This window comes from Abramis brama (genome assembly GCF_963993115.1).
Source record: "Abramis brama genome assembly, chromosome: 4".
In the NCBI taxonomy this organism is placed as follows: domain Eukaryota; kingdom Metazoa; phylum Chordata; class Actinopteri; order Cypriniformes; family Leuciscidae; genus Abramis; species Abramis brama.
In genome coordinates this window covers 14,947,462-14,973,802 of record NC_139966.1, presented here as the reverse complement: position 1 = coordinate 14,973,802, position 26,341 = coordinate 14,947,462, and the positions used below count along the sequence as shown (strand labels likewise).

Genomic DNA, 26,341 nt, shown 5'->3' with positions numbered 1-26,341 from the left:
TGACCAAAGTGCTGAACAATACACAAGATACAAAACATAATCACACATTCATGACAAAAGCTCATAATGTATTAAAAGCTAAAGAAAAAAAGTAGGTTTTAAGAGAGGATTTAAAAACAGTTAGAGATTGAGCCGCTCTGATGTAAAATGGAAGGCTGTTCCACAGCCTAGGGCCAGCAATCGCAAAGGCTCTGTCTCCTCTATTCTTTAACCGTGATCTGGGGACAGACAAAAGTTTCTGATCACCAGACCTCAGGTTTCGTGTTGGATTATGTGGACAGAGAAGCTCGGACAAATAGCTCGGTGCCAGATTATTTACGGATTTAAAAACAAAGAGAAGAATTTTAAATTCAATTCTAAAATGCACTGGTAGCCAATGCAGCGATTTTAAAATAGGTGAAACATGATCAAATTTGCGTTTTCTTTTGAGAAACTTTGCAGCAGCATTCTGTACTAATTGGAGACGAGCAATAGAGTGTTTGGGTATGCCATAGTAGAGGGAGTTGCAATAATCCAACCGTGATGTAATGAGCGCATGGACAGCAATCTCTAAGGTTTTCTCAGAAAGAGAGGATCTAATCTTAGAGAGAAGACGTAACTGGAAAAAACAAGAACTAATCACCGCATTTATTTGTTTTTCAAATTTGAAGTTCTGATCCCAGAAAACACCTAAGTTTTTAATGCAAGAGGAAGTTGGAGAGAGGTGATCCAGATCAATGTTACTGCTATTAAAGTTGTCATGGGGGCCAAAGACTATAACCTCGGTTTTGGAATCATTCAGAAATAAGACATTTTGAGAAAACAACATTTTTACTTCTTCTAGGCATGCAAAAAGAGATTTCAGTGCAGTATCTTTGTTGCGTTTCAGAGGCAAATAAATTTGTGTATCATCTGCATAGCAGTGAAATGATACACCATGCTTTCTGAAAATGGAGCCCAGAGGAAGTAAATACAGGGAAAAAAGAATGGGTGCGAGAATAGACCCCTGCGGCACTCCACAGGAGAGTTTGGCAGGCGAGGAAGAAAAATGACCAAGTTTAACAGAGAAACTTCTATTTGTTAGATATGATTTAAACCAACTGAGGACAGTTCCCTGGATGCCCACAGAATATTCTAGTCGGGATAAAAGAGTTTTATGATCAACTGTATCAAAAGCCGAGGTTAAGTCTAACATTATTAGGATCACCGAGTCACCAGCGTCAGTCGCTAATAGTATATCATTAGAGACCCTTAATAAAGCAGACTCGGTGCTGTGCAGAGGCTTAAAACCAGACTGGAAAGTTTCAAGAATTTGATTTGAGCTAAGAAAAGACTGGAGTTGATTAAGAACCGTTTTCTCCAATGCTTTTGCAATAAAAGGTAGTGTCGAGATAGGTCGAAAATTATTAAAATCCCTATCATCAAGTGAAAGTTTCTTGAGAAGAGGTGTAACGGTAGCTTGTTTTAGGCTATCAGGGATAGTTCCTGTGCTCAAGCATTTATTCACAAAAGACACCAAACTTGTTCCAACTGAATCAAAAATTTGTTTCAAAATACGGGGAGAAAGAACATCAAGAGAGCAGAAGGAAGGTTTCAAGTGATCAACAATTTCTCTGAGAGACAGAAGAGAAACTGCGTCAAAGACGCTCCATATGGCTGAAGAACAACCCAGTTCAGGTGAGACAATAGCAGAAGGTTGTAACTGAGATCTTAGAGAGGTGATCTTCTCACAGAAAAACCTTGAGAAACCTTCACATAATGATACTGAGGGATTTGAAATCACATTTACAGGAGGATTTAGAGCAGAATTTAACACAGAAAATAAGGCTTTTGAACTATGATGGTTTTTTAAAATTAAATTAGAAAAATACTTAGACTTAGCAGACATCATGGCTTTCTGAAAAGCACTGAGGGAGTTTTTCAGCATTTCATAAGAAACTTGTAGCTTATCACTTTTCCATTTACGTTCTGCTCTTCTACATGCTCGCCTCAGAGAGCGGATGGTATCATTGAGCCATGGTTCAGTCTTAGGTTTTGGCTTCTTCGTTTTTTAAAGGAGCAATGGTATTTAAAACCTCGGAGCATACAGTATTGAACAGCCTAAGATGTTCTTCAGCATCCAAGTCGGGTAAGGGTGACTCCAGGGACAGAGACAGACACACCTCATTAAAGGTGTTAGTGAATTCATCACGGAAACAGGGAGAAAAGGAGCGAGTCCATTGTGCAGTAGGAGTAATGTGCAATCTTGAAGGAGGAAAGGACATAGAAAACAGTACAGGCATATGATCAGAGATCAGAGTGTCAAAAACCTGAACATCAGTAATGGAAACACCATGTGAGAGTACCAGGTCCAGAGTGTGACCATGAGTATGAGTGGGATCTTTCACCCACTGAACCATGTTAAATGAATTGATGAGATTTAAAAACTCCATTGTTAGAGGTTTTGACTGACAGCACACATGAATATTAAAGTCCCCAAGCAGAAGAATATTGCTGTAATTAGTTACACATTCACCTATAAAAGCAGTAAATTCACTTATAAAATCTTTCACTAGGTGAGGGGGGCGATACAACAGCGCTAACAAAACAGGATCGTCAAATTCCAGTCGCAACAGCTGTACTTCAAAGCTACTGTAGACTGAAGACGGAACAGAGCGACAGTAACTACTAAAACTGTTTTTTAAAATCACCGCTAGACCACCCCCGCGGCCAGAAGAGCGCGGAGAGTTAAAGAATGTGCAGCCTGCCGGAATCAGCTCAGCAAAAGGACTTAAATCACCAACCTTCGTCCAAGTTTCTGTGATGCACATAAAATCCAATGCGTGGGTAGTAAAAAAGTCATTTAAAATGAACGTCTTATTGACTAGCGATCGAGCATTAATCAGAGCCATCCTGGAAGGTACCGAGTCAGAGATCGCGGGAGAGAAGACTCTATTCAAAGATCGAAGATTCTGTAGATTAGCTCCACCGCGGCGAATACGGATCGGAGGGTAGCAGGGGATCGTCGAATGAGAGTCCTGGAGAATGGTCCGAAGCCAGCGAACAGGTGGATCGAGCAAACGCCAACCAGCGCATTGTCCAACGCCTAGATTCCACGTCGTCATGGAGATGAAGCTGGACGCGTGTAGCGCCATTTTCAGTTTGACAGCAACCCCTCCGCGCTTGCCGCGTCTCCTGCGGCGCTTTCTGCGGGGAACACCATGAGGCCACAGATACTCTGGAATATCCCAGGTAGAGTTTGGAGAGCAGGATTGTGAACCAGCCACAGAGCTTTTTAACTCTGGGTTATATGTGGCCACAAAAGAGTCTCGAATATCCAGAAGTAACTGGCGATCATAAACCAGAAGCGAGTAGCAGTTTGATGCAGATAGAAGCACAAAAATAGCACAAAGTAGCAGAGACATCAGACGGCATGCCACGTACACCGGCGCCATCATAGACCTCTGTCTATCTCTGCTTAGCTTCAGTGGGCAACCAGTCTTGGGCTACAGGGTGATATGGCTGCTGGCACCTTTGAACAAATACCAAATCTAGTGCATACAAATGCATATCTGTCTGTTATGACTGTGAGACACTTGGCTTTTTATGAGATCTCTCGGCTCGATTTTCTCACAAATGTGTCCAGGCAGATTTTCTCACAAAGGCAGTTGAGCAACTTCCTCAAGTTGGATTAATTTAAATGACCGGTGAACAGGTGTGTGTCTGTCTTACTTTAACTATAATTAACCTTCTTAAGGTTTTCTTTTGTAAAATGTTTATTGCATCTATGTTTAATGTTTATTTATCTAGACAGAAATCCACATTAGCACTTAATAGCAATTCACTCCCTCTAAGATAGGGGAATCTATAAGCTGAAAGCTCTGCCATCATATGTTGCTTTTTTACATTTTTGTAAAAATGTTACATTTACTGAACGAGTCTATTTCTTTCGTTCTCCATAACTTAATGAGAACAATTAATTTAATTGAAAGGAGGGTCCCACTTATTTATTTGTTTAGTTGGAATTCAGTCAGCTTAACTGTTAATGTAATAAAATAATGAATGAACAAAATAAACAATATACAATTGTTTCTTAACTTGCCTGTGACGTATGCAGTGCCCAAATGATTATTTTGGACAGACAAATGAAACCCTCCTTTCAATTAAATGAAATGTTCTCAATTTATGGAGAATGAAAGAAATGGATTCGTTCAGTGTAGACATAATAACTAATTTAGTCTTTTTGCATGCGTCTGATGCAGAAAAAAAGTTAAACAAAAAAAGCAACATATGATGGCAGAGTGAAGTGCTACTAAGTGCTAATGTGGATTTCTGTCTAGATATGCAATAAACATTTTGCAAAAGAAAACCTCAAAAAGGTTAATTATAGATAAAGTAAGACAGAAAAACACCTGTCATTTTCCTCAGATGTATACAAAGGCAAGTTTCAAATCAGTGCTTCTCCCGGAAGACTAGCGCTAAATTAATCCCCTAGTGCCATCTACTGTTTTAGAAGAGGAAGTTGCTCAACTGCCTTTGTGAGAAAATCGAGCCGAGAGAAGCCAAGTGTCTCACAATCATAACAGACAGATATGCATTTGTATGCACTAGATTTGGTATTTGTTCAAAGGTTACATGCAATTTGTAGGATGGTTTGTATTTATTTGTGAAATATTATCTAGTTATATTTGTAAAACACAATACATATTTGTTACTCCACTGTATTTTCGCTCAAACTGACCTTTGTACTTGCACATTGCTTTCTGTTTGTTTGCAAGTCGAGGTTGCCTTTGCGAAGTAGATCGAGTTTGTTTGCAAAATGCTGGATTTGTTTGTTTAATTATGGCACATAATTCGCTCCATACTTTTCCCACTGAAATTGAGATTAGTTGTGTTTTGTTTATCTTTCGTTAATTGGATAATCATGTCATCCTGTTTTTTTATGGTATTCATTTTGTGAAATCTTTGTCTTATTTACTGGTGTACCACTGTATGGGAGGTCTTATTGGTTTGTGTGTTTGACGTATGATTTGATTGGTTTTGATTTGTATTTGGCTTGGATTTTTGTTTCCTCCCATGTGGCGTGTTTTCCAGTTTATGATTCTAGTTTGATTTGTTTTATTTTGAGTGCCATATCTATCATTGTCTTCTTTTATATAATTTAATTTACATTATAATTTCTCAGCTTAATTAATCTGAATTCCAGATTCACCATTTGTTTTTCTTTAATTTATCGTATTTCTTTAATTCAATTCTAATTGTTTGGTGCATTGTTTATTTTTTTGCCTTTTGTTTAATGTTTTTCTTAAATTGAGTTGAGTTGTTGTGGTATGTTTTTGGTTCTTTTGGGGGTTTTGGTTTGTTCTATTTCCTTAAGTTTGTGAAATATTTTCTGAACAACATTGCTACCAATCAGGTTATCAGGCGACTTTCTTGTACTCCGGCTTCTAGTTCATTTATTTGAACCGCCTGTGTTAAAATTATCCTTGTTAGGGTCCCCCATCCCAGAAAAGTGGGGGTGGCGTAGTCAATTTGGTCAACATTTCTAACAGCCAATTGGTCAAGGTCACACATGGCTTGTATTTAAAAACAGGTGACAAGCAACGGCATACCAACGCGTTGCAGCTATGAGCCTTCATCACGGTGTATGTGACAAACACAATCAGAGTTTTTTTTAAACAGCAATCAATTAGTCACACCAGTGGCATGCACAGACCTCCGCAAGAACGGAAGGACCAAAAACGGCAAAAAAAAAAAGAGTTCCTTGTTTTTTGTTTTTATCCTTTATTTCCTTGGCATACGTTGATACAATTAGAATGCATAACACATCAATCGAAAATAGGGAAATTATGATAATATTACTAAATATTATTTACTTTACCAAACAAAACAGTGAGAATCAAGAAGGTAATTATGAGGATTGCATGTTGCGCTGATTTGGTAAATTTTATGTATGTATTATATGCATTAAAGTGTTAGCTATCATGAAATCAGTAACACTTTACAACAAGGTATCATTAGCTAAATTTGTTAACATGAATTCATGAAATAATAATTAACTGCACTTCTACAGCATTTATTAATCTTAGTTAATATTAATTTCAGCATTTACTAAAACATTATTAAAATCAAAAGTTGTATTTGTTAACATTAGTTAATGCACTGACTGTGACATAACATGAACAAACAATTAACAGGTGTATTATTATTATTATTAACAAATACAGTAACAAACGTGTTTCTCATGGTTAGTTCATGTTAGTTTTGTAACCTTATTGTAAAGTGTTACTATGAAATCAAAGATATAAATTCCTTACAATTTAGAGTTGGACATTGACTTAAGATTTCATTTCACTAGCTGTATTTCCCCAAGCTAATAACACTTGCCTTGGGTAAAAACGAATGACATTGTCAGACTCAGAATGCGGCTGAAATAGAGTTATACTTTTATTTTAGTTAAGCATAACTTGCATGCTGCCGGAACTTTTATAGTAGCATGGTAGGATAAATGTAACTTTTCCACACAGCGCGATGATCCCGGAAAATTGCCGGGAAATATCCAGAACGCCTTCTGTGTGAACGCAAACACGACCCGGGATTGATGCCGGCATCGATGCTGGGTTGGGGACCTAGTAACATTGCCGTGTTCAGTCCCGGAACGCGCGCTGTGTGAACAAAAGCCGTCATCAATGCCGTGTTGTAATGATGACGCTGAAGCCAGGATCGTTCGCCAGCTGTGAAATGGTAATGCGCAAGTTTATGATTGAATCAGAGAAAAAAATGCACAAGCGTGGTTTCTCGAGAGAGAAATACGCTGCTCATAAGCAAACTTAAGACGCTGCTGAGACATTACAAGTCACATCGATGTCACGTGTCTTTAAGGGATTTTTACGGGTTGTGTGTGAACGCGCTCTCTGATTCCGGAAAATCACTGGCAGTGTGAATGAACCAAAATCGAATGAACCCGGGGCAAATCCCGGGTCACTTTTTTCCGGAATCTCTGTGTGAAAGGGGCTAGAGAGGGGGGGCACAATACATTTTGAGACAAAATGGGCAGGGGCTTGAGCCCTCCCCTCCCCTCCCCTCCCCTAAAAAGAGATTTTTTTTAATCATAAATATAAATTGGAATATACAGATCAGAATCAAGAAATCAATAATATATTCTAAAATTTTAGTTTTATCATAAATATCAATTATTTATATAAAAATTTATATTCATGATATTTTTGTTTAAAATGTAATTAAAATTAATTTAATTTCACTTATGATTTTGTTGGTTTTATCATGTCAGGATACTTTCTAGATCTGGACTGATTTCAGAGTTTAGGTTACAGTTTTCCTTCTTTCATACCTCATATATTTCAGAGTTATCTGGATTGAACTGATGATGATTCGACTCAACCTTGTTGGTTTTATCTTTTCTCAGAGCTGTCAGAGCATCAGGTCTGTTCAGGAGGTGGTTTATTTACAGTAAACTGGATTAGATCGAAATAATTATGCTCATACTTTCACTGATCAAGGGTTTACAGTGTGATCAGTGGATCTGGGTTTATATATTTCACATTTATTAATAAACTGACATTTATCAATTTTACAACAAATTTTTATTGAACGATACATTTTCAACTGAAAGGTAATTTACACACACACACACACACTGATTTTACTGTCTATTTGAGGATACATTACACACATTTATTCTGACATGTTATTTCACTGTAGTATTGATGATGATGATGATGTTTATTTCAAACCTGCACACTAATTTTCTCACAAATCAACATAACAAACAACATAACAGACAAAATATACAAGTGCATGGTTTGAAAAGGAGGTGGACGAAGCAAACGCTTATATAATTCCAAACCCCCTCACATTCAACACAAAATACAATACAAAAACAATATACAAACAGAATAATTCTGGGACAGCAGTATTTGTGTACAATACATACAGTAGAACAATTGTCACTATATAATGATATAAAAAACATGCAAGACAACACAACTCACACACAACACACACACATACAAGAGACCTTGGCCCAAACACTCTATGACCCTACACCCTCTCACCACTGGCTTCATGCTGAGGGCATCACTCTCTGTCCGCTACATATTTCTTTAATACATTTTTTTTGAACAAATGTTTGAAATGAATTATATTTGGACAGGTTTTTAATTCATCCGCCAAGTCATTCCAGAGCTTCACTCCCCGCACTGAGATACACATTGATTTTAAAGTGGTTCTAAATTTAGGCAAGTATTTATTTTTAATTCCTCTTAATGTGTAACTGTGGTGAGCATCTCTATCACGGAATAAGTTTTGAATATTAGGAGGCAGAGAGTATTGAGATGCTCTGAACATAATTTGAGCTGTTTTAGAGTTGATCACGTCCTGCAGTTTAAGTTCTTCCAGCTCAACAAACAATGGATTAGAATGATGTCTGTAGTGAACACCAGAGACAATCCTGATGGCCTTTTTCTGCAAAGTGATCAAGGGCTGTAAGTGGGTTTTGTAACAGTTTCCCCAGATTTCAGCACAATAATATAAATATGACATAATAAATGAATGATACAATAGAAGTCGAGCATTGGTATTCAGTAAAGTACATGATCTTTTCATCATTCCAACACATTTCGCCACTTTAGTCCTCAGGTAACTTATGTGGGGTTTCCAAGAGATCTTATCATCTATTATAATGCCCAAAAATGTATTTTGTTGAACCTTTTCTATGAATGTGTCATCGATAACAATTTTAACAGGTATATTACATTTACGATTACTAAACAGCATAATTTTTGTCTTATTCAAATTCAATGACAGTTTGTTAGTATTAAACCAAATTTTTAGCTTATCCAATTCCACAGTTACCGAGGCCAAAAGTTGCTCCAGGTTGTCATCAGCACAAATAATATTAGTATCATCAGCAAAAAGGATAAATTTCATTTTCGGTGATAATTTACATAATTCATTAATGTACATTAAGAATAGTGTAGGTCCCAGTATTGATCCCTGCGGTACTCCACACGTTATGTCCAAAAACCCTGATTTATGATGATCAAACTCAACAATCTGTCTCCTCTCACATAGATAGCTCTCCAACCATTTTTTTGCTATTCCCCTTATGCCACAGTCCTCCATCTTTTTTATTAAAATCTGATGGTCAATGGTGTCAAAGGCCTTTTGGAGATCTATAAAGATTCCCAAAACAAATTTATTTATTTCGATACCATGTGTGATTTCTTCCAGTAAATCAATTAATGCATGTGAAGTACATCTATTTTCCCTGAACCCATATTGACAATCAGATAGTAATCGGTGTTTATCAATAAAACTCCGGAGTCTTTTGTCATATAATTTTTCTAAAATTTTGGAAAACTGTGGCAGGAGGGAAACAGGCCGATAGTTATTGAAACAATGTTTGTCCCCCAACTTGAAAATTGGTATGACTTTAGCAGTTTTCATTTGCGATGGGAAATGACCGAGTTGAAAGGATAAATTACAGATGTATGTGAATGGATTTATAATTTCTTCTGCAACATTACGAACAATCCTCATATCGATGTTATTTATGTCTTGGGATGTTTTGTTCTTGCAGTCCCTGATTACTTTCATAACCTCCCTCTCATCAGTTGGAGTGAGGAACATGGTATTAGAATTTATATCGATTAGTCCCTTAATCTGTACATTGGTAGATGGAATTTTTTGCGCCAGTTCCGGTCCAACGTTGACAAAAAAATGATCAAATCTATCCGCGATCATTGTTTTGTCTCGGATGATTATACCATTTTCCACAAAGTACTCTGGATAACATGAGCTGCATGATCCACGACCAATAATGGTGTTCAAAACTTTCCAAATTGCTTTTATGTCATATTTCTTATTAATCAAATCAGTATAATATTCTCTCCTACTTACTCTCAATATGCTAGTTAATTTGTTTTTATATGTTTTATATTTTTGTTCAGTTTCACTAGTTCTGTACCTTAAAAATTGCCTATATAGTACATTTTTCTTTTTACACGCGTTCGCAAGCCCTTTTGTTATCCAGGGTGTTTTTATATGTTTTCTTGTTGTACATTTTTTGATGGGACAGTGTTTATTATAGAGTGTAATGAATACATCAAGAAACGTGTTGAAAGCTGCATTTACATCGGACAATTGATAAATAGATTCCCAGTTTTGCCTCGCCAATTCATTTTTCAATGCTGTAATTGATTGATCATTTATGACTCTACGGTAATATTCACTTTGTACTGTTTTAGATAATTTACAGTTAAGGTCGCATACCATGAACACTGGTAAGTGATCACTGACATCATTCACTAACACACCACCTGTTATGTTATTGTCGAAAATATTACAAAAGATGTTATTGTTATGATTCGGTTGAAACATGGAGGAAGCAGGATCCAAATGCAGCTCACTTTATTAAACAAACTCCAGACTTACAAACTCAAATACAGGAACGGGGAACAGGACTCAGGAACAGAACAACCAACATCCACTTAACAACATCAAGAACTCACAAAGACTGAACTAGACACAGGGCTTAAATACATACTGGACTAATTACGAGACAAGGGACACCTGTGAACATTTAAACAATCAACCAATGACAAAATGACAACAGACAGGGGAACACAAGGCAAGATCACATGACTAGAACAGGGGATCACATGACAGACAAGAACCAGGAACAATAAACAAAACCCAAACCGTGACATAGCCCCCACTCTATGGGCGGCTCCCGACGCCCATCAAAACAAAAACATAAGTTCAGGAGGGTGGTGGAGCGGAGGCGGTCTTGGGGGAGGGATGGAGGGCCAGGCCCGTGCAGAGGAATAGATCCAGGACATGGCAATGGCGGGCCTGGGCCATGAAGCGTGGGTGGACCAGACAGTTCAGGGGACCAGAGCAGACCAGGGTGTGCGGGCGGCCAGGGCGGATCAGGATGTGCAGAGGACCAGGGCGGAGAAGACCCCTCAGGCGGCCACGGCCAGGGCGGATCAGGATGTGCAGAGGACCAGGGCGGAGAAGACCCCTCGGGCGGCCACGGTGGAGAAGACCCTTCGGGCGGCCACGGCGGAGAAGACCCTTCGGGCGGCCACGGCGGAGAAGACCCTTCGGGCGGCCACGGCGGAGAAGACCCTTCGGGCGGCCACGGCGGAGAAGACCCTTCGGGCGGCCACGGCGGAGAAGACCCTTCGGGCGGCCACGGCGGAGAAGACCCTTCGGGCGGCCACGGCGGAGAAGGCTTATTGCCCCCCCCCAAAATTTTCTTGGGGAGGTTAACGGACTTAGGCGCCAGGTAGGAGGAGTCCGGTGGCGAAGGCGTGTCAGGGCTGGATGAGACAGGCGGTGAAGGCAGGTCAGGGCTGGACGAGGTCTGCGACGAGGGCAGGTCAGGACTGGACAGGACCAGCGATGAAGAGGACTCTGAGCTGGGCAGGACCAGCGATGAAGAGGGCTCTGAGCTGGGCAGGACCAGCGGTGAAGAGGACTCTGAGCTGGGCAGGACCAGCGATGAAGAGGACTCTGAGCTGGGCAGGACCAGCGGTGAAGAGGACTCTGAGCTGGGCAGGACCAGCGATGAAGAGGACTCTGAGCTGGGCAGGACCAGCGGCGAAGAGGGCTCTGAGCTGGGCAGGACCAGCGGCGAAGAGGGCTCTGAGCTGGGCAGGACCAGCGGCGAAGAGGGCTCTGAGCTGGGCAGGACCAGCGGCGAAGAGGGCTCTGAGCTGGGCAGGACCAGCGGCGAAGAGGGCTCTGAGCTGGGCAGGACCAGCGGCGAAGAGGGCTCTGAGTTGGGCAGGACCAGCGGCGAAGAGGGCTCTGAGCTGGGCAGGACCAGCGGCGAAGAGGGCTCTGAACTGGGCAGGACCAGCGGCGAAGAGGGCTCTGAGCTGGGCAGGACCAGCGGCGAAGAGGGCTCTGAGCTGGCGGGAAGTGCAGGCTCGGCTGGACTGGCGTGAAGCTCTGGATCGGCAGAAGTGACGTGAACAGTCTCTAGATCAGCAGAAGCGACGTGAACCGTCTCTAGATCAGCAGAAGCGACGTGAACCGTCTCTAGATCAGCAGAAGCGACGTGAACAGTCTCTGGATCAGCAGAAGCGACGTGAACAGTCTCTGGATCAGCAGAAGCGACGTGAACAGTCTCTGGATCAGCAGAAGCGACGTGAAGCTCAGTCTCTGGATCGGCTGACGTGACGTGAAGCTCAGGCTCGGCAGGGCTGACGTGGAGCCAAGGCTCGGCGGGACGAGTCCCTGGAACGATGGCCTTCGTGGCGGCATGTGCTGACATCAGCGGGGAATCGGCCACGCTGGAAACCAGTCCTTGACGGCCATAGACCAATCCAGTGGCTGGCTTGATGGTTGGCGTGACGTGAAGATTCTCAGGCTGGGCACATGAGACGTGAAGCTGTGAAGACTCTGGACTGGACGGGACCAGCGGTGAGGGCTCTGGGGGTACTGTGAGCTCAAGGGGTGTTTCATTAGCCAAGCCCACAGTAAATGCCAAACCGCTCAAGGAGAGGGCCAGGTCGACATATCCCTCCAGGGTCCAGCCGGTATAGTCCTCCGGCATAAATTGAGCAATGTCATCATCCAACCCGCTCCAAAACAGCTCCATGAGCTGGATGTCATCTAATGATCCCAGATGACAGCAAGTCAAAAAGTCCCTCGCATATCTCTCAATGGGCTGGCCGTCCTGAAACAATGAAGAAAGGAATTTCCTCAGGGCCTGGTTGCTAACCACTGCTGGATCCATTTTGTGGTGAGTTCTTCTGTTATGATTCGGTTGAAACATGGAGGAAGCAGGATCCAAATGCAGCTCACTTTATTAAACAAACTCCAGACTTACAAACTCAAATACAGGAACGGGGAACAGGACTCAGGAACAGAACAACCAACATCCACTTAACAACATCAAGAACTCACAAAGACTGAACTAGACACAGGGCTTAAATACATACTGGACTAATTACGAGACAAGGGACACCTGTGAACATTTAAACAATCAACCAATGACAAAATGACAACAGACAGGGGAACACAAGGCAAGATCACATGACTAGAACAGGGGATCACATGACAGACAAGAACCAGGAACAATAAACAAAACCCAAACCGTGACAGTTATCTATGAGTGTGGCACTATACGATGTTATTCTGGTGGGTCTGGTGATGAGTGGGTACAAACCCAAGGAAAACATGGTATCAATAAACTCATCAGTACATTTGTGTTTATGGGGATTTAACAAGTTAATATTAAAATCCCCACATATAATATATTTTTTGTTATTATTAGTAAATATTTTTTCTATCCATTCCCTAAATATTGTCAAGTCGGATCCCGGCGTCCTATAAATGCAGCTCACAACAATATTTCTATTTTTTGGAAGTAGCAATTCAACAGTCACACATTCAAGTAGATCATCCACCACTAAACACATATTGTCCACTATACTACAGTGAATATGATTATCTATATAGAGAGCCACACCTCCTCCTCTCTTGTTTAACCGGTTTGTGTAAAACAATTCATAACCATTTATAACATACTCATTTATTTTTTCATCATTCAACCATGTTTCTGAAATAGCTATGATATTGAATTGAGACTTAAACTGGTTCAGATAGTCTTGAATGGCTTCAAAATTGGATTGTAAGCTCCTACTATTAAAATGAATCAAAGAGATGTTTTTATCTAGAATAAATGTATTGTCGTATGTGCTATCAGTATAATATAAACAGTCATTTTTTGTATTTAAAAGGATATTACTGTCTGGATCAATTAAATCCATAAATGTTAGTAATTTATAATCAATATGGTCAGATAAATTATTCATTGTTTCTAAGTTTGGTGTATTTGTATAGAGATCATCCTCGACTTCAGAGGAGCTATCATCACTATCAGGATTATACATCTGATATTATTTCAGAAACATGCTTAAGGGTAGAGGGTGTATGATCATCACAGAATGAGGGCCCCAAACACACAACAAAGACAAACACACAACAACATGAACATATAAAAAACACATACACAAACTCTCACTCACAAACACGCACACACAATTACATACACTCTCACACAGCACAAGCAATAAAGTAGAAATAAGATAAATGAAAAAGGAAAAATAAATAGGATACCTAAGGCACTGACTATTGATAAGTATTTTATTATTTTATTTAACATTTTTTTGCTGCTTTCTTAGAGTTGAGACTAAAGCAATGGGGGGGAACCATTGAAAATGTAAAAGAAAAAAGAAACTTAAGTAACTAAACTAATATGACGCAAGTAACTCACAACTTCATCCAAAGACTCCTTTGCGACAATTCGCTGCAGCACAGGTGTATTACGTGCGTTACTTTACGGCAAACACAAGAATGCTGGACTCACCGAGCTACAGCTATTTAGCTGACTAAATTACATCGTCCTTGACAAAGAGAAAAACAGAGTATTAATGTAATTAAGAGAAAATAAGATACTGATTTATCATGCAGCTCAAAGCATTATGGGTAGAATCTCTCTACAGTCTATTCTGATTCACCAACACAGTTTCACTGATGATCCAGAATAAAACCTAAACCCAGGATAGAGCGGTTGAGTGAATGTGGTCTGGACTGTGTGGATGAGGCTCAGTGTGTCTCTGTCGACGCTGTAGAAGGACAGAGTTCCTGCACTTTGATCCACATACACTCTTGTTCTCCTGATGATGGACTTTACAGGGAGATCAGTCCATATGCCATTGTGTATGAATGAGTAACTGGAGGGAGAGCAGAACAAACTCCAGGACTGATTATTAAATCCAAACACACACTCATGACCCGATCCCTTCCTGCTGATGCTCTTATATGACACTGATATACACAAACCACTAAACATATATCCACTCCAATCAACCTCCCAGTAAGAGCGTCCACACACACTCTCTCTACACAACACCTGAGGACACATATTAAATCTGTCTGGATGATCACGATACGGCTGGACTATGCCAGTGTCAGTAATCTCTCTGTTCTTCTCATCCAGACGGAGGTGTTTATTCATTGTGTTCAGATCCAGAGTGAACCGATGAGAATCTGATGGAGAGAAAACACATAAGAATCAGGAATTAGGAATCTGTTTAATATCCTGTGCAAATCATCATTATGATTATCCATCATCCAGGTCCCTCATGTCACGGATGGGTGGCTGTAATCAAGGGCCAGACGACGGAGACAATAAAGAAGACTTTAATCCAAGGAAAAACGTACAACCACATATCACATAGAACTCAAAATATTACAAGACCAGGAACAGACAGAAACAGAGGGTTTAAATACATATCAAACAAGAGGAACTAACGAAACTAATTAACACAACACACCGGAAACGAGGAACCTAATTAGTAACCTAGGAGACAAACAGGTAGGGAACAGAGGAGAACTGATAAACAGACTAGAAGTTTAACAAACTCAGACATGAACATATCACAATCAAACATAACCCTGACACCTCACACCCCCCTCTTAATAAAACATCTTCCCTGAATATTAATGTTGGTTATTATTCAGTTTATTATAATTAGGCCTATTATTATAATGGTAGAACGAATTTACCTTTAATTTTATCTTTTTTAAAAGAAACTGATACATTAATTTAGCAAGGATCCATTAAATTGATTCACCAATAAGTGTAATAATATGGTTTACAAAGTTTTGAAGCATTGTAGGCCTATTGTTGGGGATTTTCAGTGTTTTCAGCCTTAGGTGATCTTAAGCTTTTTAAATTTCCATCTGTTGACTCAAAAATTAAAGAGAATTGATACAAAATCCTGTTAAGGATAAAAACATAGTGGAATAGTTTTTTACAGAAGAGGTTTCAGTTTGTTCTTCCTTTCCTGAAACTCGTGATTTTATTTTTATTTTTTTACTACTGTGATGTTACCTCTAAAACTTGGATCAATGTTTTTAATTGGCTTTCAGTGAAAAATGATCATATTTAGGTTACACTTTATTTTAAGCTGATGCAGTGACATTGTACTTACTCTAGTAAGTACTGAGTAATATCTACTGAGTAATATCTAGTAAGTACTGAGTAATATCTACTGAGTAATATCTAGTAAGTACTGAGTAATATCAATTAACTACATGTACTTACTATAGAGTTACTTGTAATTATGCACAATTTACTGTTATTACTATAGTAAGTACATGTAGTAACGTGTAACCACGTCACCTTAAAATAAAGTGTTACCCATATTTATCCCTTAGTTTTAGTTATCCTGTTTTTGAAGAATATGTTGAATCCCTCCAGGATGCTGAGAATCAGCAGCTCCAAGTCCGAGGCCATGGTTCTCAGTCGGAAAAGGGTGGCTTGCCCACTTCAGGTTGGTGGAGAGTTTCTGCCTCAAGTGGAGGAGTTCAAGTATCTTGGGGTCTTGTTTACGAGTGAGGGAAGGATGCAACGGGAGATTGACAGACGGATCGGTGCAGCTTCTGCAGTAAGTGGTCAATGTACCGGTCTGTCGTGGTGAAGAAAGAGCTGAGCCGCAAGGAAAAGCTCTCGATTTACTGGTCGATCTACATTCCTACTCTCACCTATGGTGATGAGCTGTGGGTCATGACCGAAAGGACAAGATCCCGGATACAGGCGGCCGAAATGAGCTTTCTCCGCAGGGTGGCTGGGCGATCCTTTAGAGATAGGGTGAGAAGCTCGGTCACTCAGGAGGAGCTCAGAGTAGAGCCGCTGCTCCTCCACATCGAGAGGGGTCAGTTGAGGTGGCTCGGGCATCTTTTCCGGATGCCTCCTGGACGCCTTTCAGAGGAGGTGTTCCTGGCGCGTCCCACTGGGAGGAGACCCCGGGGAAGACCTAGGTCACGCTGGAGAGACTATGTCTCCCGGCTGGCCTGGGAATGCCTCGGTGTCCCCCTGGAAGAGCTGGAGGAAGTGTCTAGGGAGAGGGAGGTCTGGGCATCTCTGCTTAGACTGCTGCCCCCGCGACCCGGCCCCGGATAAGCAGAAGAAGATGGATGTTGAATCCCCACTTTAGGACTGTCCTGATTTACATCTTTGTTAAAGTCACAAGTTCATTTCAAATCTTGCTTTTTTGGATGTCAGTAAGTATGATATATTTGTGCTCTCTTTCCCACTTTGTAAATGTGCAGTACAATTTTTAAAACGACAATAAAGACATTTAAAATGCTAATAAACATGTCTATTTTAAATCATTTAAAATAACTTACATTTCTATTTTTCATTTCATATTTCTATTTCAATCTTTCTGTTCATCAAAAAGTCCAGATAAAAACACCTCCACACATTCCACATTATTATTTTACATTTTAAAATATATTAAAATAGAAAACAGTTCTTTTAATTAGTAACAATATTCCACAATATTACTGTTTTTACTGTATTTTTGATCAAATAAATGAAGTCTTCTTTCAAAACCATAAAAAAAAACAAAAAAACTTACAGACCCCAAACTTTTTATCGGGTGTATATTATAGATTTACAATATATATTTTGGTGCATATTATTATTATTTTTCACCTATATAAGTGTTAAATAACCTTAACTTAACTTAAATAACTTTAGAAATCTGGCACTGAAACCTTTATTTATGTAGATTAACTTGGACATGCATATCTTAAAATATATCAGTGCCATTGTTTTGTCTCAAGATGCACACCAGTAATGTTTTTTTTCTAAGGTACCTTTATAAAAGCTACTTAAATGCCCTAATTGAACTAAGGCTTAATCCTGGCTTAAAGGAGAACTCCGGTCAATTTTAACATTGAGCTCATTTTTTTGTACATTTGGAGTGCTGTCAATACAGAGAACAACAACAAAAATCGGGGTTGCCTACACCGAGTTATTCTATTTTTAAAATTTGCACCCTGTTGACTTCAATGGGGCAAGTAGTAAACCTGCTTTTAGCCTCTTGACATCCTTGATGTGTCATTACAAGTGCACAGAAAATGTGAGTGATTCCTTCTGAGTGAACACGAGTGAATCTGACTGCAGTAGATGTGAAAGATATGTATTAAAATTATGTTATTTAAGCCAGTGCAAATACCTGTGTTTACATCCTGTTTTCGGTTGAAGTCCAAAGTAGTCGATTGCCGAGTTCACACGCATAGGTTTAGTTGCTATGTTTAGTTCACGCGCGTGAACTCGGCAATCGACTACTTTGGACTTCAACCGAAAACAGGATGTAAACACAGGTATTTGCGCTGGCTTAAATAACATAATTTTTATACATATCTTTCACATCTACTGCAGTCAGATTCACTCAAGTTCTCCTTTAATCTTAGCTCTGTCTGTGAAACCAGGTCTACAAGTTTCATCTCGTAAATCTTTGGCATTTGCACGCCTTTAAAAAAGATATTGCTTCCAGCGCCCCCGATGTTCTCTGGACACCCCGTTGAAAAAACGCTCATTTACATCATCAACTCTAAATCTCTTCTGTCATGTTTTCTTTCACCTTCTACAGGAAGAACATGAATACACTCAGTGAGTTTCTCTGCTTTTTTTCTTAGTGACTTACACTGTAGGAAGTCGTTCCTGGTTCTGGGAACAAAGTTGGTGAAAGTGACTGTGGAACAGAAATGAACAGTGTGATTATCATGTCAAGAGAAAATTATCCCTGCATCCGTTCCTAAGACATTTCTAATATGATCTTCTACATGATATGAGATGATGGAGGATCATTTCTGAGAGCAGAATCTCCAGGACTTTACCTCTGTCAGAGATCTTCTTCAGCTCCTCTTTGCAGAAATCCTCCAGTTTGTCTTTCAGCTGACGGACAGATTCTCTCACGCCATCAAAAGAGGAGAGAGAACTGAAGGGATTGTCATTTACGTCTGTAGATTCAGGAGGAGCTGAGAGAGACTGGAAACTCTACAGAAAACGGAAATCAGAGCTCATCACCTCCACACTTCATCAATAACCTGCACTACTGTCAGATTTGTGCGGCTCTTGTTGTTCTTTAGTAACTCTCCTCAATCCAGCACTTTCACAGCATCAGCTTCATTCTTCTCATATTCATTATATCATGTTACAGCAACAAGTTCTAGTGTTTGACACTTACACTATATCTGAACCTTTGCTCATTCTGCTGACATGAAATGTTTCTCTGTGAGTCTCGTGATCAAGTCCACTATGACCCTGTTCTTCTAGATCTCTGTTACCTGCAGGAAATAGATGTGATCCTGTGTGTCTGAAAGCTGCTCCAGCTCAGCGTCTCTCCTCCTCAGATCATTGATCTCCTGCTCCAGTCGCTCCAGTCGTTCTTCAGCTCGACTCACTGCAGTCTTTTCCTGATCTCTGATCCGCTGTGTCGCCTCAGAGCGGCTTTTCTCAATGGAGCGGATGAGCTCAGTGAAGATCCTCTCACTGTCCTCCACTGCTGTCTGTGCAGAGCGCTGTTACACACACATCACAATCACACAGTGAGCTTCAGTGAGTCCTGACTGAGACTTGACTGAAACTTCTCTTCTTCTCCAGACTCACCTTATGAGACGCCACAGCCTCTCTCAGCTGCTGAAGATCTTTCTCTCTCTGCTGGATCCTCTGCTGGAACGACCTCTGCGTCTCCTTCAGCTGGTGCCAAATGACAAACCAACGACAGGAGAAACATCACACAAATCATCAGGTAAACAGATATGAATCCAGTATCAGTGAAGTGGTGAGACTGAGGGGTTAAAGATCTTACATGGTAAGGTTATTTTCATCAATTTATTTAATCAATTTAATAGGGATAGTTCACCCAGAAATGTAAATTCTTTCATTGTTTACTCATGTAATGGAGGTATTTTTCTCTATGGGGACTTTTATTTTGACAGATTTTTTTTTGATGCAAAGACGTCTGGGAAGAAGAAGAGTGAGCAGTGTTATGAGGCAGTCACGCCATGATCGCGGTACGAGAAGTCGAATTTTTTTTCGCTCAAGCTGTAATGTAAGACAGTGGTGCACAGTCAGATTAAGTTTCGTGAGTTTAGTGTACATTGTTGTGTGAAACTGGAGACGCAGTTAAAGCAGAAATTTGGTTGATTGCGTCATCGAACAGAGAACGGTGCTGAGAGCACGAGAGAGAGTTGCGTGAGAGCCGTGAGTTTCATTCAGAACACTGTTGTTTTTTTTGGCGTTATTCTGACTCTAAGAATATTTGTGCGTTGTACTGAGTCTTGATTTTTTTCTGTGAATCATTTAAGTGCACTTGTTAGTGCGCGAGAATGCATATGTGAGCTGAACGATCGGTTTTGAAGGAGTGATTAGTTGTTGTTTTTTGTAAGAGACTGACGATCGTCCATGATCAAGATTTGTTTTTGAGAGACATTTTTTTTGTGATTCAGATCATTCGATCTATTCGTGCCGCGTGCGAGCTGAGCTGAGCTGTGCCATTTTGTTCCAGAAAGTTTCTGAGTTTTTTCCTGGGCCACGCTGAAAAATAAATGAGTAATTGTTAAAATTAAGACATTTGACAGTTCTTTTTTAACTTACCTCGGGATAGGGGCGCCTCACTTGCACTATTGGGATTAGGTGGGTGGGGATGTGAATTTGAGTTTTTTCATCACATGCACTTCAAGAAGCTACCGTATCGACATACTCACCTGAAGCCTACACTACCTATTCCTCTAGTATATCCTAAAATAGTGTAAGGTAAAACATATACACATAACGTGTATATTGAGGCTCAAAGCACTGGAGTGGAGACTAACATCCTTTCACTTTTAAAGCGAGGCTCAGTAGTTTCGGGATTTCTTCGCTGTATTCTCGCTTTTTGCTCGCAGGTTTCTCTCTAGAGCTCCCCCCACAGCTTCGGAATAGAAATTTGACAACACTGTTGTAAAAACTCGTTGGCGATTCTCAGACACCAGAGGCTAAGTAGATCAACGACATCAAAGCAGATGGGATATTCTTTAAAACGTCTTCTTCATTCGGGTTCAAACAGCGTGAGGGAGCGCAATAATGACAGTATTTGAGCAGATTTCTTTTGGCCGTAAAGCAATTGTTTACATCGCGAGACCTGATATCACGCGATACTTCCTGACGCGGCGGCCAGCGGCCCGCCGGCCCAAAGTTGCAAGTGCGTATTTTCCACTCACGGGCACCAGGGGGGTGCGAAACGACCACCATTCAACCCCAACTAAGTAATATAACCATTCCAATGACTCTGAAGCTGTTCAGTTAAGGTAAAAAAGTTACTTAGATCACCTTTAAGTCTTCCAGGGTAATGTTTTAATTTTACCCTACGAGGTGAGACTTACAGTCCCGTTACACTCATCCTCATGTCTTTCCAAACTTGTATGATTACAGCTGATAACACAAAATAATGCATTATGAATAATGTCTCTGTTTCTAGGGCTAAAACAGCATTCAGACAGTGAGGGTGAAAACAGACATTAAATATGTAAATGTATTGTAGTAGACACATAAACAAAATGATGAGCCTGTAAATGAGTATTATGAGACTCCAAGTTCATACCTGTTTCTCTGTCCACTGTGCTTCAGCTGATACAGTGTTGTGGTTTTTATGTTCATCCATCGTACACAGCACACATATACACTTCTGGTCAGTGCGGCAGAAAACATCAAGGAGTTTGTCGTGTTTCTGACAGATCATCTCCTGCAGTCGTCCAGTGGCATCAGTCACTTTATGTGGCTTACGTGAGTGAAATTCCTCATGACGGTCGAGATGAGTTTGACAGTAAGAGTTCAGACACACCAGACAGGACTTGACAGCTATGTGTTTTCTTCCAGTACAGACGTCACACTGCACATCTCCAGCTCCAGCGTAACAGTCAGCAGAAAGTTTAGTCTTCAGTTTCTCCACCAGTTCAGCCAGAATGGTGTTTTTAGCTAAAGCAGGTCTTGGACTGAAGGTCTGTCTGCACTGAGGGCAGCTGTAGACTCTCATCTCATCCTCCTGATCCCAGCAGCCTGTAATACAGATCTTACAGTAACTGTGTCCACAGGGAATGGTCACTGGATCCTTCAGGAGATTCAGACACACTGAACACAGGAACTCATCCTGAGTAATTCTGGCTTCTGCCATTTTACTGCATGAATACAGAGACACAAACACACAACAGCTCAACTACAGTTCAGTTTCTCTTTCCCTGAACTGAAACTGTTTCTTGTTTCCTGGTTCTGTTTAAGTGCCGTGTGCAAAACAGGCGTGTCTGTAAAGCAGCTTCCTCACTCCTGGTCCCACACACATTGTGTTTAATCAGTCTCAGACACACACTCAAAGAATAGAAGTTACTGAGAAACAAGACAACACCCTTAATAGTTCAGTAATTCTGTTTCATGAATACTTCACTGGTACTGCAGGACTGAAAACTGTGTCCAGTTCATCATAGGGCTGGGACGATACACCTCCTAATTTGATACTATCACGATACTTGGGTGCCGATACGATATGTATTGCGATTTTTAAGAATTGCGATTCTACAAGTATTGCGATTCAATTTTGCAATGTATTGCGATTGTTCTATTATTATTTTGTAATACTAGACCCTGGGGAACAGTTGAATCATACACTAATACAGACTGTACATGATGTATAAGATGAGTCATATTTACAAAACCAATTCATCACAAGTCATGGCAGCAAGTCTGTTTTCAATGGTAATGATTTGAGTTAGATTGAAGTTATTTTAATCTTTCTTACTGTTTTTCAGTAATAATAGGAGGACGTTTACACGTATAGAGCTCATAGACCACAAATATAAAGTGAATCACTCACATTTAATGTTTGCTCCTTGCAAAGTAAATGTTTTTTTTATTTTATTGCTGTTTCATAATTAATTGATAGTTTGGTACTCATAATTTTCAAATCAGAAGTAGATGTTGGGTTTAATATTAACACAAAATATATTTTTGTTTAGGAATCATATTGTATTTTTCTTAATTCGATGCATGACATGCAGAGGTGTAAATCCAAGTTCAGTAAGTAAAAGTCCTTAATATTTTGTTCCAATCACCTGGATTTGCTAATTAGCACAGTTTTTCAGCCAGGAGACAGAACTAATTAGTGAAATCAGCTGGCTGAGTTCATGGGTGGAATAAACATTTGGTTGGACTTTTACTTTCTGACCCCTGGACTTTACACCTCTGATGACATGTACAGATGGTGGACAACCAGAATGCCTATTACCGCCGCGCCAGCCGCCGCGGTGATTTCGCAAATAAACCAGCCGCATTTCAAAGTCGTTCCCGAAATGACCGCCAGGTGGCGCAAAGGGACATTGTGCAAAACAGCAGCAATTGCCGTATTTTAAAATGTAAGTGGGTTAAATATAAAACCCTAAGCCTAATAGGCATATTTTTCATATATATAAATAGGCCTATAAGGCTACAACAGAATAGAACCAAAGATAGAATCAATTTTAGAACTGAAAAAATAAAATCAAAAGTTAAAAATAGAGACGATATTAGGAGCAATGACGCTGAATATTTTTACTATTCTATTGAGGAATTAGATAAATGAAGAGCTCTCGTGAGTGATACAATTGCATAGTAATTTATAGTGATTTCAAAAGCAGTCCTTAAAAAAAAAAAATACATGGAGTAGTGTGGCATAATTTTTGAGAGATTACGCGGAACGCGTTTTAGTTATGATCCTGGTTTCAATGGCCTTAATGTATAGGCTAGGCTACTGCTTTAAAAAAATGTCACAACGCGTTTTGAGATTGTTTTGAATTAAACATTGAAGTTTAAAATGTAGTGTTTTGGCACACCAGGCCGAGTGGCGTTACGCATTGTTCAAAAATCAGGTTTTATTCTGGCATGTTGAGTTGGCGTTAGATTTTTTTATTTATTTTTTTATTAGATTTAGATTTTAGATTTCGTTAGATTTTTTTTCTCATAACAGCTAAAATAACTTAATATATGCCTTGTCTTAATATGACCTACTTAATATAGGCAATAGGCATATAATAGCCTATATAATAAATTAGCAAAACTTGGCCACTAAATATTTAATTTTCAATTATTTTAATTATCACAATTAAAGTTTTAATTTTATTAAATTGAACAAGCGCAACAATCAGCATTTAATCAAATATTCTAAAAGATGTATTATTAATAATAATGTTATTTCAACATAATATTTCGTTTTTTCGACATAATGTGTGCGTGCAACAAGCAAGATGTGTATTTGTAAATCCGGTGATGCGTGCATTGATTTTTATCAATAAACTAGTGTTTTCTGACAGTGTCGACTGTAAAGATGAAGTTGACGATCGCCATATTTGTAGTGAACGCACCTAGAGAGAAATGCACATAAAGACATAATCAGAGAGTAGCCTTTTTCTTTTCGTTTTGAATTATTTCGTTTGAAGACATTTCAAGCTTTGTGTATTTGATGTATTTATCATGTCTGTGTGAGGCATATACGCTGAGTTTCGTTAAGTTAGGAGGATGAGATGCGCTCCAGCTGACGTGCAATGCAAGTGACTGCGCGGGCGCCTCCATGATTAGTGTCTGTTATATTTGCTTCTCTTACTTATTAAATCCAGGCAATTGGTTGATGAAAATTGATTAAAATTAAGATACAATTTATAGAAAACGAAATTCACTTTAAAGAAAGGTTTTCTACTAAACAAAACTTAATGAAGTGGTCAAAATCATGTCTGACCCACTCCATATCCATCTCTCGATATAATGCATCCTATCTTACTCGTGCTGTTCACTTTTCATATTCAACATAGATGGAAAAAAATAACATTATAATATTCTAACAAATATGATACTAAATGAGATTATTTAATGGCTACAACAGTATAGTAGGCCTATAGACTCTATTTGTACAAATTGCTGCACATTAATTTAATTAAATGAAACCTTGTAACGAATTCACATTGTAGGGTAGACTGTGTACAGTTGAGACACCTTAAATAACTTGCGTTCGCAGCAAGCACAAGTTGTGATTTTTGCTGTGCACTTGCATATTAGTGTCAGCTGGGAAGGAAATATAGAGACCAGACCTCTTGGAACTTTAATTGAATACATAGCGTTGGTAAAGCATACTGAAATTACATCCCTACAAATTTATTAGGCCCTACTGAAAATAAATGTATCGAATTTAAGCCATTTAGCCTAAATGTTAGGCCTGTAAGCCCTTTGCTTTTATACATAGCCTATAAAGGACTCTTATAGCCGACTTTGTGTTAATTTAATTTGTAGAGGATTTTTTTAACTCAAACATTAACACTGAAATAAATGAAACTAAATTATTGTAAATTTTTTGGCACACCACGACGAGTGGCGCTATGCATTGTTCTAAAGCCAGGTTTTATTCTGGCATGTTGAATTAGTGTTCGACAAACGCGGCGGCGCGTTCATTTGAATGAAGAGCGCTTCTCGCTCGTGTGAGCGAACACACACTGGAACGTTAGGCCATGTCGCAACGAGTGAATCGTGGCCGAGTGGTTGAACTTACGTTACGATCATTTAGATGACACGGGTTCGAATCCCGAACTAACTTGGACTACTGATATTTTTATATTAGCCTATTAATGCATTTTATAGTCTATTGTTGATGCAGAGAGATTTGTCTAGTTCTAAAACATAGTTTTTTGCTTATAGCCTATTTACAAAATAAAATCACCATGCATTTCCATTTTACACTAAGGAACAAATATTATACAATGACTTTACTTCTGTAGCCTATAATAATTCCAATCGTAATTTCAAAAGCAGTTCTGTTAAAAAAAAAAATATATATATATATATATGACGTTTAAACGACAAACAATAAAATCAGAACCAGTATTCTGTTGCGTTCATGGTTTCAGTGGCAGTAATGCATCCACGGCTTTTCAAAATGTCACAAAGCGTTTTGAGATTGTTTTGAATGAAATATTGAAGTTTATAATTAAGTGTTTTGGCACACCACGACGAGTGGCAAACTCTTTGTTTTGTTTTGCAAACTCAGCTAGCCTGTGGGGGGTTTGGAGAAGGCAATAGTTGCTTTATCGTGGGGGTGCAGGACAGAGGTGTTAATGTTCCGTCTTTCATATGGAGAGTGTCGGAGCCAGCCTGATGAGCAGGCAAAGGCAAAATTCTTTTAAGGATTAATCTCAAAATCTCCAAAAGTCCATAGCCCATGTACAGTAGGCCCTATATCTTATTAAATTATATATTGTAGTTTTATTGATTGTATTTAAAGGTTTTCCACACACAATTTCAATTTAGCAGATACAGAGCTCTTTAATTCGCGACCCACCTCGTTTTATTGTAAGGTGAATTCAGCAAGGCATGTTGTATCTTTGAAGGAACAAAAGCTATTTGTTACAGTTTTTTCTTTCGTGATTTGTGTGGATGACACACAGCGACATATACAGTATTATCAGCTGTATGGTGTTTTTTACGCTGAAATGC

General features: G+C 39.5%; 1 protein-coding gene across 3 annotated transcripts; it reads right to left on the bottom strand.

Annotated features, from left to right (window-relative positions):
* Positions 1-7,544: 7,544 nt before the first annotated feature.
* On the bottom strand, positions 7,545-22,089 carry LOC311081664 (tripartite motif-containing protein 16-like). 3 transcript variants are annotated; one of them, XR_014605963.1, is made up of 7 exons: positions 21,441-22,089; positions 19,466-19,555; positions 19,144-19,377; positions 18,694-18,853; positions 18,501-18,548; positions 14,421-15,048; positions 7,545-7,674 (listed from the first exon to the last, which is right to left on the bottom strand). XR_014605963.1 is itself a non-coding variant. In XM_084112274.1 (6 exons), exons 1-6 carry the CDS (start codon positions 22,008-22,010, stop codon positions 14,513-14,515), a joined length of 1,638 nt encoding a protein of 545 aa, XP_083968400.1. In that variant the 5' UTR covers positions 22,011-22,089; the 3' UTR covers positions 14,129-14,512. The 3 variants fall into 3 exon arrangements, 1 of the variants encoding a protein (XP_083968400.1); XR_014605964.1 differs by having other exon boundaries at positions 7,554-7,684; positions 14,429-15,048; XM_084112274.1 differs by lacking the exon at positions 7,545-7,674 and having other exon boundaries at positions 14,129-15,048.
* Between the last annotated feature and the right edge of the window lie 4,252 nt (positions 22,090-26,341).